The 13295-nt window shown below is 36.6% G+C and overlaps 1 protein-coding gene across 3 annotated transcripts in view; it reads left to right on the top strand.

Moving 5' to 3' along the window:
* The window catches only part of LOC123538514 (protein arginine N-methyltransferase 2-like), a 50324-nt gene that overhangs the window by 7730 nt on the left and 29299 nt on the right, over positions 1-13295 (top strand). For 2 of the 3 annotated variants that reach the window (XM_045322674.2, XM_045322675.2), the window contains exon 2: positions 3485-3635. In XM_045322674.2, the coding sequence (XP_045178609.1) occupies positions 3606-3635 (30 nt within the window). In that variant the 5' untranslated portion in view covers positions 3485-3605. Of the gene's footprint in view, positions 1-3484; positions 3653-13295 lie in introns of all 3 variants that reach the window. The other variant, XM_045322672.2, reaches the window with a different exon arrangement.

Consider the following 13295-nt stretch of genomic DNA (forward strand, 5'->3'; position numbering starts at 1 on the left):
TTGGTCATGACCAGCAGATGACCCCTATTGATTTTGAGGTCAGTATGTCAAAGGTCAAGTTCACAGTGACCAGGAACAGTTAAATGTTTTCCGAGCAATAACTCTAGAACGCTTGGGCCTAGTTTCAGGAAAATTGATAGTTAGGTTGGCCATGACCAGCAGATGACCCCTATTGATTTTGAGGTCATTAGGTTAAAGGTCAAGGTTGCATTGGCCAGGAACAGTTAAACGGTTTCTGATCTTCTTGTCCAAAACCATAGGGCCTAGGGCTTTGATATTGGGTATGTAGCAAAATCTAGTGGTCCTCTACCAAGATTGTTCAGATTATTTCCCTGGGGTCAAATATGGCCCCGCCCAGGGGGTCACATGGTTTACATAGACTTATATAGGGAAAAACTTTGAAAATCTTCTTATCCAAACCACAAAGACTATGGCTTTGATATCTTGTAATGTAGCATCATCTAGTGGTTCTCTACCAAGGTTGTTCAAATTATCCCTCTAGGGTCAAATAGGCCCCGCCTCAGGGGTCACATGGTTCATATAGACTTATTTAGGGAAAAATATTCATGTCCATAACTTACATCATTCAAATTTGGACCACATGTATAGTTTTGAGTGGCAAGATGAACCTTGACATGAGTTGACCTTGATCTTGACCTAGTGACCTACTTTCACATTTCTTTAGCTACAGCCTTCAAATTTGGACCACATGCATAGGTTTGTGTACTGAAACAAACTTTGACCTTGTTATTGACCTAGTGACCTACTTTCACATTTTTGAAGGTACAGACTTCAAATTTGGACCACATGCATAGTTTTTTGTTCCAAAATAAAATTTGACCTTGATTTTGACCTAGTGACCTACTTTCACATTTCTCAAGCTACAGCCTTCAAATTTGAACCACAAGCATAGTTTTGTGTACTGAAATTAACTTTGATCTTGAGATTGACCTAGTGACCTACTTTTACATTTCTGAAGGTACAGGCTTCAAATTTGGATCACTTGCATAGTTTTGTGTTCCGAAATAAAATTTGACCTTGATTTTGACCTAGTGACCTACTTTCACATTTTTCAAGCTGCAGCCTTCAAATTTGAACCACATGCATAAGTGAGCTTATAATTTGTTCCTTGTGCAATTACTAAATGCATCATGGGGGGCATTTCGTGTTCGACGAGCTCTTGTTTTGTCTGATCTGTAACTTTTTTATGCGTTTTTGTATATTCAATTTCTAACAACTTGACATAAATATTCACCATTACAAGACATTATTTCATGTACAAAGGTCAAGGTCACTGGCATCCAAGTTAACCTTTTTTGTACATGAACTTACCTCCCTTTTATATGATAAATGTACAATACATGTGTTTTTAGCTCGACTATTCGAAGAGTAGTCTAGCTATTCTACTCACCCTGGCGTTGTCGTCACACCTTGGTTAAGTTTTTGCATGCAAGTTTATACAGCTATCATTTAAAGGCATATAGCTTTGAAACTTATTTTTTCTTTTTCTAGGTCAATTACCAACCTCACTGGGTCAAGTCCCATAACTCTGACATGTATTTTGAGCAAATTATGCCCCCTTTTGGACTTAATTCTGGTTAAAGTTTTACATGCAAGTTACTCCAAAACTAATGCAGATATTGAATTGAAACTTCACATGTGTGTTCGGGGTTATAAAACTAGTTGATAGCAGCAAGTCCCATAACTCTGACCTTCATTTTGGCAAAATTATGTCCCCTTTTGGACTTAGAATTTCTGGTTAAAGTTTTGCGTGCAAGTACATACAGCTGATACTAAAAGGCTTACAGCTTTGAAACTTATTTTTTCTTTTTCTAGGTCAACTACCTACCTCACTGGGTCAAGTCCCATAACTCTGACATGTATTTTGGGCAAATTATGCCCCCTTTTGGACTTAGAAAATTCTGGTTAAAGTTTGACATGTAAGTTGCTATCTCCAAAACTAATGCAGATATTGAATTGAAACTTCACATGTGTCTTCGGGTTAATAAAACTAGTTGATAGCAGCAAGTCCCATAACTTTGACCTTCCTTTTGGCCAAATTATGCCCCCTTTTGGACTTAGAAAATCCTTGTTAAAGTTTTGCGTGCAAGTACATACAGCTATTACTAAAAGGCATATAGATTTGAAACTTATTTTTTTTTTCTAGATCAATTACCAACCTCACTGGGTCAAGTCCCATAACTCTGACATGTATTTTGGGCAAATTATGCCCCTTTTTGGACTTAGAAAATTCTGGTTAAAGTTTTACATGCAAGTTACTATCTCCAAAACTAATGCAGATATTGAATTGAAACTTCACATGTGCCTTCGGGGTTATAAAACTAGTTGATAGCAGCAAGTCCCATAACTCTGACCTTCATTATGGTCAAATTATGTCCCCTTTTGAACTTAAAACTCTTTTGATATTTAACCTTTTTGGGTAGTATTTTCCTGCTTCTGGGACAATATTTTGAATAGTTGAGCTTGGCTGTCTTATGGACAGCTCTTGTTATATCAGTTTTCCACTAATTTAAAAATGAAATTATGTTTTAAATACAATGATTGGTATTGATAGATATAAAAAGCTATTAACAATTGTAGACTTGTAGAATGCATACCCAGGCAAGGGTTATAATTTAATGGTATATATAGGCAAATGCAGCATTACTATGGCTACATAACATTAGTTTGATATGAAGTGCAGTTCTGCATTAACCAACAGTAGAATTAACTTTTTTTTCTGGTGAGTAATTTTTAAACAAGTTATTTTTAAAGTTATGGCCCCTGAAATAGTCAAAAATATCCATCCTAGCTCAAAAAGTATTTGATGTAAATTCATGAAACCTTGCATGAGTCTTTATCATGATGTGACCTTGCACACTAGTGGATTTTTTGTTTGTGATGCTCATAGCTCGAAAAGTATATGGCCTAGAATAATGAATCCTTTGTATAAAATGTTTGAAGAGGCTTTACCCGCAAACATTTGAATTATTGCCCCTTATTTGTGACAAATGTACCTACAGACACATTCTAGTTTAGTACCATATAAGTGTCATGCATTTCATTTGTTTATTAATTACCTCCATTTAATATGATAAAAAATGCAAGTTACTGTCTCAAAAACTAATGCAAATATTGAATTGCAAACTTCACATGTTTCTTCGGGTTTATAAAACTAGGTCATAGTATCAAGTCCTATAACTTTGACACATATTTTGCAACATTATGTCCCCTTTTGAACTTAAATACTTGTGTTTAACTTCTGCATGCAAGTTATTGTCAGGTAACTAATGCAGATACTGGATTGAAACTCTATACACAAAATTTACGTACTATTTAACATTTAAGGTAATATTCCTGCTTATTGGACAACAATGCAAATAGTTGAGCATTGGCTTTATTATAGACAGCTCTTGTTGTTTTTTTAGAATTTATTGACTTTTATTTTTCAATGGCTTTGCCTTTCTATTGAATTTTTCCACAGATATCCTTTAAGAAGGGTGATGAACTCCACATACTCCAGAAAACCACAGACACTTGGTGGTGGGCAGAGTTGGCTGGTTGCTATGGTTATGTGCCTGTCAATCATCTGAAACCTGAAAAACATGCAATATGGCAGGACGAGGAGTACTTTGGTAACTATAGTAACTTGGTAAGGCTGAAAATGACTATATGCATAGTTACACACAGTTATGGTATTAAATTAGGTTCTTTCCCCAATGCTGATTGCCCTCTGCAGCATGTCATACGTTTAAAAAAAAATGTTCATATTTGATTTTCATTAATTCTTGAATATTTTTAGCTCGACTATTTATAGAAAAAGTAGAGCTATTGGACTCACTCATGCGCCAGCATTAGCGTTTGCATCGGCGTCCGCATCCCAATTTGGTTATCGCATCTCCTCAGAAACTACTGGGGGTATTTTGACCAAACTTTGTCAGAATGATGTATTCGTACTCTAGTTGTGTCCCCCTGAAAATCAGACTGGTTCAACAATTTTTGAATAAGTTATGACCCTTTGTTTATTTTTATAATTTACATATATTTATATAATAAACTTTGAAAATCTTCTTCACCAAAACCACAGGGCCTAGGGCTTTGATATTTGGTATGTAGCATCATCTGAGGTCCTCTATCAACACTTTTCAACAGTGTACGAAATTCAGATTTGAATCCAATAGCCCGTTCGGGCTACCAGATTAAAAATTTTCCAAGCCCGACACCAATTTCACTAGCCCGAACTTTTAACACCTTAAAATACATAATTTTTGCACCATATAACATCTTGTTTTACAAACATCTCTATGCATGTTTGAAGTAATAAAAAAGACATACAGTATATGTTTGCCATGTTTTTGAAAAATTTTAACTCGAAATACTCCAGTCCAGATCAGCATCGTCAGAGTCCAAAAGCATCGGACATGACACTCCTTGCCAAAACGAAATATAAACTGTTATGCCCGCTTTTTTAGGATCCGCACTCGCCAATTACTGCAACTCGGACTGTTGACAATTTGTAAGATGTAATACCGAGTGCTGAATACACATTTACACACACGCTGATAGCATAATTTAAGCTCCGCCTACTGCAGGTACTTGTGAGATTTTCGCGAGAAGTGTGAAAGCTAATCAAATTATCCGTTACGCTAGAGGTGATTGTATTCAGCCAATTAGAGCTGCGGTTACGTCTTTGGCACTGTGTTTGATTGTCAACAAGTAAGAGTGCAAAAACCAATAATTCCATAAGCGTTTCTCAGTCTGGAAAATCACGATGCAGTACTCGTTTAATTAGCATGTTTTTTTTTAAACAAATGAGGAAAATTCGGTAGCCCAGTCGGGCTTGTACCTGTGGAAAATCGGTAGCCCGAGCTGAAATTTGGTAGCCACGGGCTGTCGGACTACCGTGAATTTCGAACACTGTTTCAAATTATTTCCCTGGGGTCAAATATGGCCCCGCCCTTAGTAGCCAGGGGGTCACATGGTTTATATAGACTTATATAGGGAAATATTATTTTATATAGACTTATATAGGGCTTTGATATTTTGTATATGGTATCATCTAGTGGTCCTCTACTAAGATTGTTCAAATTATTCCCCTAGGGTCAAATATGGCCCCGCCCTGGGGGTCACATGGTTTACATAGACTTATATAGGGAAAAACTTTGAAAATCTTCTTGTCCAAACCACAAAGACTAGGGCTTTGATATTTGTAATGTAGCATCATCTAGTGGTTCTCTACAAAGTTTGTTCAAATTATCCCCCTAGGATCAAATATGGCCCGCCTCCGGGGGTCACATGGTTCATATAGACTTATTTAGGGAAAAACTTTTAGAATCTTCATGTCCATAACCTACATTATTCAAATTTGGACCACATGTATAGTTTTGAGTGGCAAGATAAACCTTGACATGAGTTGACCTTGATCTTGACCTCACAACCTACTTTCACATCTCTGTAGCTACAGCCTTCAAATTTGGACCACATGCATAGGTTTGTGTACTGAAACAAACTTTGACCTTGACATTGACCTAGTGACCTACTTTCACATTTTTTAAGGTACAGGCTTCAAATTTGGACCACATACATAGTTTTGTGTTACGAAATGAAATTTGACCTTGATTTTGACCTAGTGACCTACTTTCACATTTCTCAAGCTGTAGCCTTCAAATTTGGACCACATGCATAGTTTTGTGTACCGAAATGAACTTGAGATTTACCTAGTGACCTACTTTCACATTTCTGAAGCTCCTTCACATTTCTGAAGCTACAGCCTTCAAATTTGGACCACATGCATAGGTTTGTGTACTACCGAAACAAACTTCAACCTTGACATTGACCTAGTGACCTACTTTCACATTTTTGAAGGTACAGGCTTCAAATTTGGACCAGATGCATAGTTTTGTGTTCTGAAATGAAATTTGACCTAGTGACCTACTTTCACATTTCTCAAGCTATAGCCTTCAAATTTGGACTACATGCATAGTTTTTTGTACCTAAATGAATTTTGATCTTGAGGTTGACCTAGTGACCTACTTTCACATTTCTCAAGCTAAAGCCTTCAAGTTCGGACCACATGCATAGTTTTGTGTACTGAAATGAACTTTGACATTGAAATTGATCTAATGACCTACTTTTACATTTCTCAAGCCACAGCTTTCAAATTTTGACCACATGCATAGTTTTGTGTTCCGAAATGAAATTTGACCTTGATTTTGACCTAGTGACCTACTTTCACATTTCTCAAGCTACAGCCTTCAAATTTGGACCACATGCATAGTTTTGTGTACCGAAATGAACTTTGATCTTGAGATTGACCTAGTGACCTACTTTCACATTTCTGAAACTACAGGCTTCAAATTTGGACCACCTGCATATTTTTGTGTTCTGAATTGAAATTTGACATTGATTTTTACCTAGTACCTACTTTCACATTTCTCAAGCTACAGCCTCCAGATTTGAAGCACATGCATAGTTTTGTCTACCAAAATGAACTTTGACCTTGAAGTTGATCTAATGACCTACTTTCACATTTCTCAAGCCACAGCTTTCAAATTTGGACTACATGCACAGTATTGTGTGCCAAAATGAAATTTGACCTTGATTTTGACCTTGAACTAGTGTTGAAAGTTGGAACATTCAAAAATGGCTCAATAGTGGGCACCAAGGTCACTCTGTGATCTCTTGTTACAAAATTATGCCCCTTTTTAGACTTAGCAGTTTTTGGTTAAGTTTTTGTATGTAAGCTGGTATTTCAGTACCCAATAATGGGAATGTGTTGAAACTTCACACACTTGTTCACTATCATGATCTGATGTGTAATGCACAGTTTACATAACTCTGCTTTGCATTTTTACAAAATTATGTCCCTTTTTTGACCTAGCAGTTTTTGGTTAAGTTTTTATACATAAGCTGGTATCTCAGTACCCACTAATAGGAATGGATTGAAACTTCACAAGATTGTCCATTGTCATGAACTGATTTACATTGTACAGGTTCCATAACACTGTTTGCAATTTTGCAAAATTATTCCCCTTTTTCAACTTTATTTCATTCAACTGACAAGGCTGTTGAATAGTCGAGTGTTGCTGTCCTCCGACAGCTCTTGTTTTAATAGAAGACTGGTATTGATACATAAATTGACACGTGCATATGCAACTTTACTTAGTCCAGGGCACTTATTTGGATCTTTCTTGGAATCAGGGGAATCAGTTTTTCATAAAACTAGGGACTTAAATCCTTCTATTTGCATCTTTCTGTACAAATTAGTTTGTAATTTTTTTCTAAAATCTTATCTATTTTAGCTAGCTATCCTACTAACTCTTGCCTATAAGCAAAATACTTTTTAGCTTAACTGATCGAAGAATAGGTAGAGCTATTGAACTCGCCCATGTGTAGGCGTTGGCATCGATGTCCTGATTTGGTTAAGATTTTGTATGTAATCTGGTATCTCAGTACCATGTGTGGGAATGGATTAAAAGTTCACACACACTACGAAGAACTGACTTACACTGCACAGGTTCCACAACTGTTTTGCATTTTTACAAAATTATGCCCCTTTTTCGACTTAGCAGTTTTTGGTTAAATTTTTGTATGTAATCTGATATCTCAGTATCCACTAATTGGAATGGATTGAAACTTCACACACTTGTTCACTGTCATGATCTAACATGCACTGTGAAGGTCCCATAACTCTACTTGGCATTTTTACAAAATTATGCCCCTTTGACTTAGCAGTTTTTTGTTAAGTTTTTGTATGTAAGCTGGTATCTCAGTATCCACAAATTGGAAAGGATTGAAACTTCACACACTTGTTCACTGTCATGATATGACATGCAGTACAGAGGTTCAATACCTCTACTTTGCATTTTACAAAATTATGCCCCTTTTTCAACTTTTGTATTCATTCTATTGACAAGGCTGTTGAATAGTCGAGCGTTGCTGTCCTCCGACAGCTCTTGTTTTGACTTGAATTCATATACTTAAAACTTCCGTAAAGTGATGACATTATATTTTTACGGAAATTAAACATTTTACTTTTTTCAATAAAATATATCCTGTCCTAGATAAAATAAGAAAAACATCTTGATAGGAACTGATCCACACCCAGTTTCTGCTGTAATAAGTTAACTAATACATTGGTTTATCATTGACTCGAAACGATTTGGGTATTGTTTAAATATTTATGGAGAATTTTGAATTCAAAATGTAGGCTAGAAGCATATGATAGTGTCCGAAGTCCTTACTGATTCATTAAAAAACATGGCAATTTAAAAGATCTTCTCATGTGAAACTGCTGGCCTGATTTTAAAATAATTTTACACAAATGGTCTTGTGTGACCTTTTTTTAAGATTGCTCAGGTTATTCCGAATCGTCAAAAAACATGGCCTATAGAAACTTAGAAAATCTTGCATAAAACTGTAGCCCAATTTTAAAATAATATCACACAAATGGTCCTTGTGTGACCTTCTACAAATAGTGTTCAAATTTTTTCTGATTGGTCAAAAAACATGACTGTCATAGGACGTGGTCACGTTTCATCAACAATTTCTTTAAACAATATCCCATCCAGAAACATGGGATTTTGATGAAACTTTACACAAATGACTTCTTGGTAGCCGTTTTTCAAAGTTGTTCACATGGTTCCGGTTCATTGAACGTACGTGTCTTTTTGATTAAAAATAGGTTTTCAGCTATTAAATATTAAAAATCTTTTTTTCTAGAGCTTTCGTATTTGGCATGTGGTATAAGGGTTTGACTCTCTGCCATACATGTCCAAATTTGTGTCTGACATATACTTACTAAAGGCTTTTATATAAGGAAATTTGATAATCTTCTTCTCTGAATCAATAATTAAGTAGAGCTTTGATAGGCCTGTGATATCAGATTTGTAATGTCTACTGTATGTTCAAGTTATTGCCCTATGTTCAAAAATGTGTCTGACATGTATATAATATAGGCTAACATAGAAGAAACCTTTGGACTCTGTACTTATACAAAGACATTTTAAGCCTTGTACACAGGTGAGCGCTGTAGGGTCAATGACCCTCTTGTTTGTTTATGTTTATGTTCCCTTTTCTTTAATACTTACAATAGCTGTGAGTAGGAAGGCCAATAAGTATAACTGTATTATTACATTTTGTCCAGCACTTGCAGACAAGCGATCGTGCCTGCCGGCAGTGCTCTTGTCTTTATCTCTGTTCCCTTACAGAAGAAAAAGGCCTGCTGCGTACTCTTGCTGTGTACATACAGCGTATATGATGCGTACATGACGTGTACTGAAATCAAGGGCTTTAAATAGTACGCAGGATATACACCGCACATACACCGATAGTACGTTTGTAGTACACTTTTGACATGCAAATGAGCTCTGCCGCGTACTACTTGCTGCGAACATGCTGTGGACTACATAGTACACAGGATGTACACTGGAGGAATTTAGTATGCGGGAAATAGTACGCAGCATGTACGCGGCACATACACTTTTCACATGCAAATGCGCCTGCGGTGTACTACCCCTGCGGCGTACATGCTGTGTACTCCTGCGGCGTACATGCTGTGTACTCCTGGCCCGAGTCCTGCGGCGTACATGCTGTGTACTTCTGCTGCGTACATGCTGTGTACTCTTGTGGCGAAACTGCTTTGATAATGTAAATTCCTTACCCCACCAACTTTCATATGCAAATGCTGATCATTTGGACAGAAAAAGAAACAGAAAAAAGATAAGTGACTACATCAATAATTATTTACCCTTACCAAAATAATGTAGATTGATGTTATCAAATAAATTAGTATGCTTTTCTTCATCCACTTTTCAATGAAATAAATCAATTTTTGTAGCATGTAATTTGGTAAACATTTGAAGAAAATGGCGTAACTGCATCAAGGGGAAACAACTTTAATGCAACTAAATATAAGTGTTATGATTTATTATAGACGATGTGTGCGTAGTATGTATTTATTTTGATTAAAATCCATTTGAGAACAATCTAGGACTGGAATTATATAAGCATTTATACACTTTTACATGCGTAAAAAGTAGCGCACCAAAAAATTTTGGATTGATTTTTTAGCTCGACTATTCATAGAATAGTAGAGCTATTGGACTCGCCCATGCGTCGGCGTCCGCATCGGCGTCCGCATCGGCGTCCGCGTCCGCGTCCCGATTTGGTTAAGTTTTTGTATGTAAGCTGGTATCTCAGCAACCACTTGTGGGAATGGATTGAAACTTCACACACTTATTCACTGTGATAAACTGACTTACATTGCACAGGTTCCATAACTCTGTTTTGCTTTTTTACCAAATTATGCCCCTTTTTTGACTTAGAAATTTTTGGTTAAGGTTTTGTATGTAAGCTGGTATCTCAGTAACCACTTGTGGGAATGGATTGAAGCTTCACACACTTATTTACTGTGATAAACTGACTTACATTGCACAGGTTCCATAACTCTATTTTGCTTTTTTACAAAATTATGCCCCTTTTTCGACTTAGAATTTTTTGGTTAAGGTTTTGTATGTAAGCTGGTATCTCAGTACTCACTAATGGGAATGGATTGAAACTTCACACACTTGTTCACTGTCATGATTTGACATGCACAAAGCAGGTCCCATAACTTTATTTTGCTTTTTTACAAAATTATGCCCCTTTTTCAACATAGATTTTTTTGGTTAAGTTTTTGTATGTAAGCTGGTATCTCAGTATCCACTAATGGGAAAGGATTGAAACTTCACACACTAGTTCACTGTCATGATATGACATGCAGTGCAAAGGATCAATAACTCAACTTTGCATTTTACAAAATTATGCCCCTTTTTCAACTTAGGAGTTTTTGGGTTAAATTCTTATATGTAAGCTGGTACCTCAGTACCCACTAATGGGAATGGATTGAAACTTCATACACTTGTCCACTGTCATGAGCTGATAAGCACTTTGCATGTTCCATAACCCTATTTTACTTTTTTACTAAATTATGTCCCTTTTTCGACTTTCTTATTCATTCAAGCGACAAGGCTGTTAAATAGTCGAGCGTTGCTGTCCTCCGACAGCTCTTGTTCCAATGGGGCTAGCGCAATTAGCCAAAAACGTTCTGAAAATATACGAGCGGCAAATCCGATGAACAACTTTTTAATTTGGTGAGGCCTTAATGAGTTAACATAATGAGCATTAAAGCCTTTATAAAACATGATAGAATGGTGTTTTGCTTAAGAGTATTCAAATAACAGTGAGAGCTATTAATTCTTCTCATTCGGGCGCTGTTGAGGCATTATCTTGGTAATTATTTCATGTATTACAAAATGTAATGCAACGAAGTTCAAATAAGGCTTTTCAATTATCAAAGTTAGAAAGCTCCAGGATTAATTCAAAATGAAAAAGAATTTATTTTTTACACTGCATGCAAGGTGCAGCTCAGAAATCACTAAGATGTAAGCTTCACAAATGAACATTGCAAATAGTTTGGCAAATTTTCATTGTTCAGAATACCGGTAATCTGAACTATTCTATGCTATTAAGATAAAAGTTACTCGGAAATCAAGTTCTTGCTTCCAAAAAAAAAAAAAAAAATGTACAAATCCTTCCTGCGTGAAGTGTACTTCAGACCTTTACCTAAAAAAATTCAAAGTATAAACACCAAAAGAAAATGAACAAGTCCCTCCCGCATATATGAAGTTTACTTCAGACTTTAACTTATAAAAAAAAAAACTAAGTATAAATGCCAAAAGAAATTGTACAAGACCTTCCCGCGTATATGAAGTGTACTGCACAAATTTCAAAGTATCTGCGGTGTACATGCAGTGTACTATTTTCTTGTACAAGTCCCTCCTGCATACATGCAGTGTACTCCTTAAATTTTCAGAGTCTGTGCTGCGTACTTGAAGTGTACTAGTGACCTCCTGCGTACATGCTGTGTACTCGTCGAAATAGTACGCGGCATGTACGCGGCATGCGGTGTATGTAAAATGTACTCCTCTGGCGTACTACTGTGTTCGCGGCATATACACAGCAAATACGCATCATGTACGCCACAGAGGCTTACTTCTGTAAGGGTTATTACTAAATACATTTGACACAGACTTTAAAAGACCTGCGTTCCTTGCTGAACTATGGCTCCATTCACGATGCCTTTGTTAATTTTAATTTAATTGATATCTTTGCTCATTTACTGATATACCCCACTTTTCAAAACAGTAAAGTGTCTAGCGAACATTCTAACACGACCAGCAAATCACCTATAAACACATGGGAGAAAATCAATCAACGGTTATTTTGCGATAACCCATGCGCATGCAAAGTAGTGACGTCAACCTCTATGTATAGAATGATCCAGGTGCGTAGCACGAAGTGTAGTTCATGTTGGAAAAAGTAGTTTTTGTGATCGTGCAGCGTCCGACGTGCGTGCGTGCGTGCGTAAACTTTTGCTTGTGACCACTCTAGAGGTCACATTTCGCATGGGATCTTTATGAAAGTTGGTCAGAATGTTCACCTTGATGATATCTAGGTCAAGTTTGAAACTGGGTCACATGCGATAAAAAACTAGGTCAGTACGTCTAAAAATAGAATAACCTTGTGACCTCTCTAGAGGCCATATTTTTCAATGGATCTTCATGAAAATTGGTGAGAATGGTGACCTTGATGATATCTAGGTCAAGTTCGAAACTGGGTCAACTGCGGTCAAAAACTAGGTCAGTAGGTCAAATTATAGAAAAACCTTGTGACCTCTGTAGAGGCCATATTTTTCATGGGATCTGCATGAAAATTGGTCAGAATGTTCATCTTGATGATATCTAGGTCAAGTTCAAAAATGGGTCACGTTCGGTTCAAAACTAGGTCAGTAGGTAAAATAATAGATAAACCTTGTGACCTCTCTAGAGATCATATTTTTCATAGGATCTGCATGAAAATTGGTTAGAATGTTAATCTTGATAATTTCTAGGTCAAATTTGAAACTGGGTCACATGCAGTCAAAAACTAGGTCAGTAGATCAAATAATAGAAAAACCTTGTGACCACTCTAGAGGCCATATTTTTCATGGGATCTGTATGAAAGTTAGTCTGAATGTTCATCTTGATGATATCTAGGTCAGGTTTGAAACCAGGTTAACTGCGGTCAAAAACTAGGTCACTAGGTCTAAACATAGAAAAACCTTTTGACCTCTCTAGAGGCCATATTTTTCAATAGATCTTCATGAAAATTGGTGAGAATGTTCACCTTGATGATATCTAGGCCAGGTTTGAAACTGGGTCACGTGCGGTCAAAAACTAGGTCAGTAGGTCTAAAAATAGAAAAACCTTGTGACC

The sequence above is a fragment of the Mercenaria mercenaria genome, chromosome 18 (assembly GCF_021730395.1).
Source record: "Mercenaria mercenaria strain notata chromosome 18, MADL_Memer_1, whole genome shotgun sequence".
NCBI classification, from domain to species: Eukaryota; Metazoa; Mollusca; class Bivalvia; order Venerida; family Veneridae; genus Mercenaria; species Mercenaria mercenaria.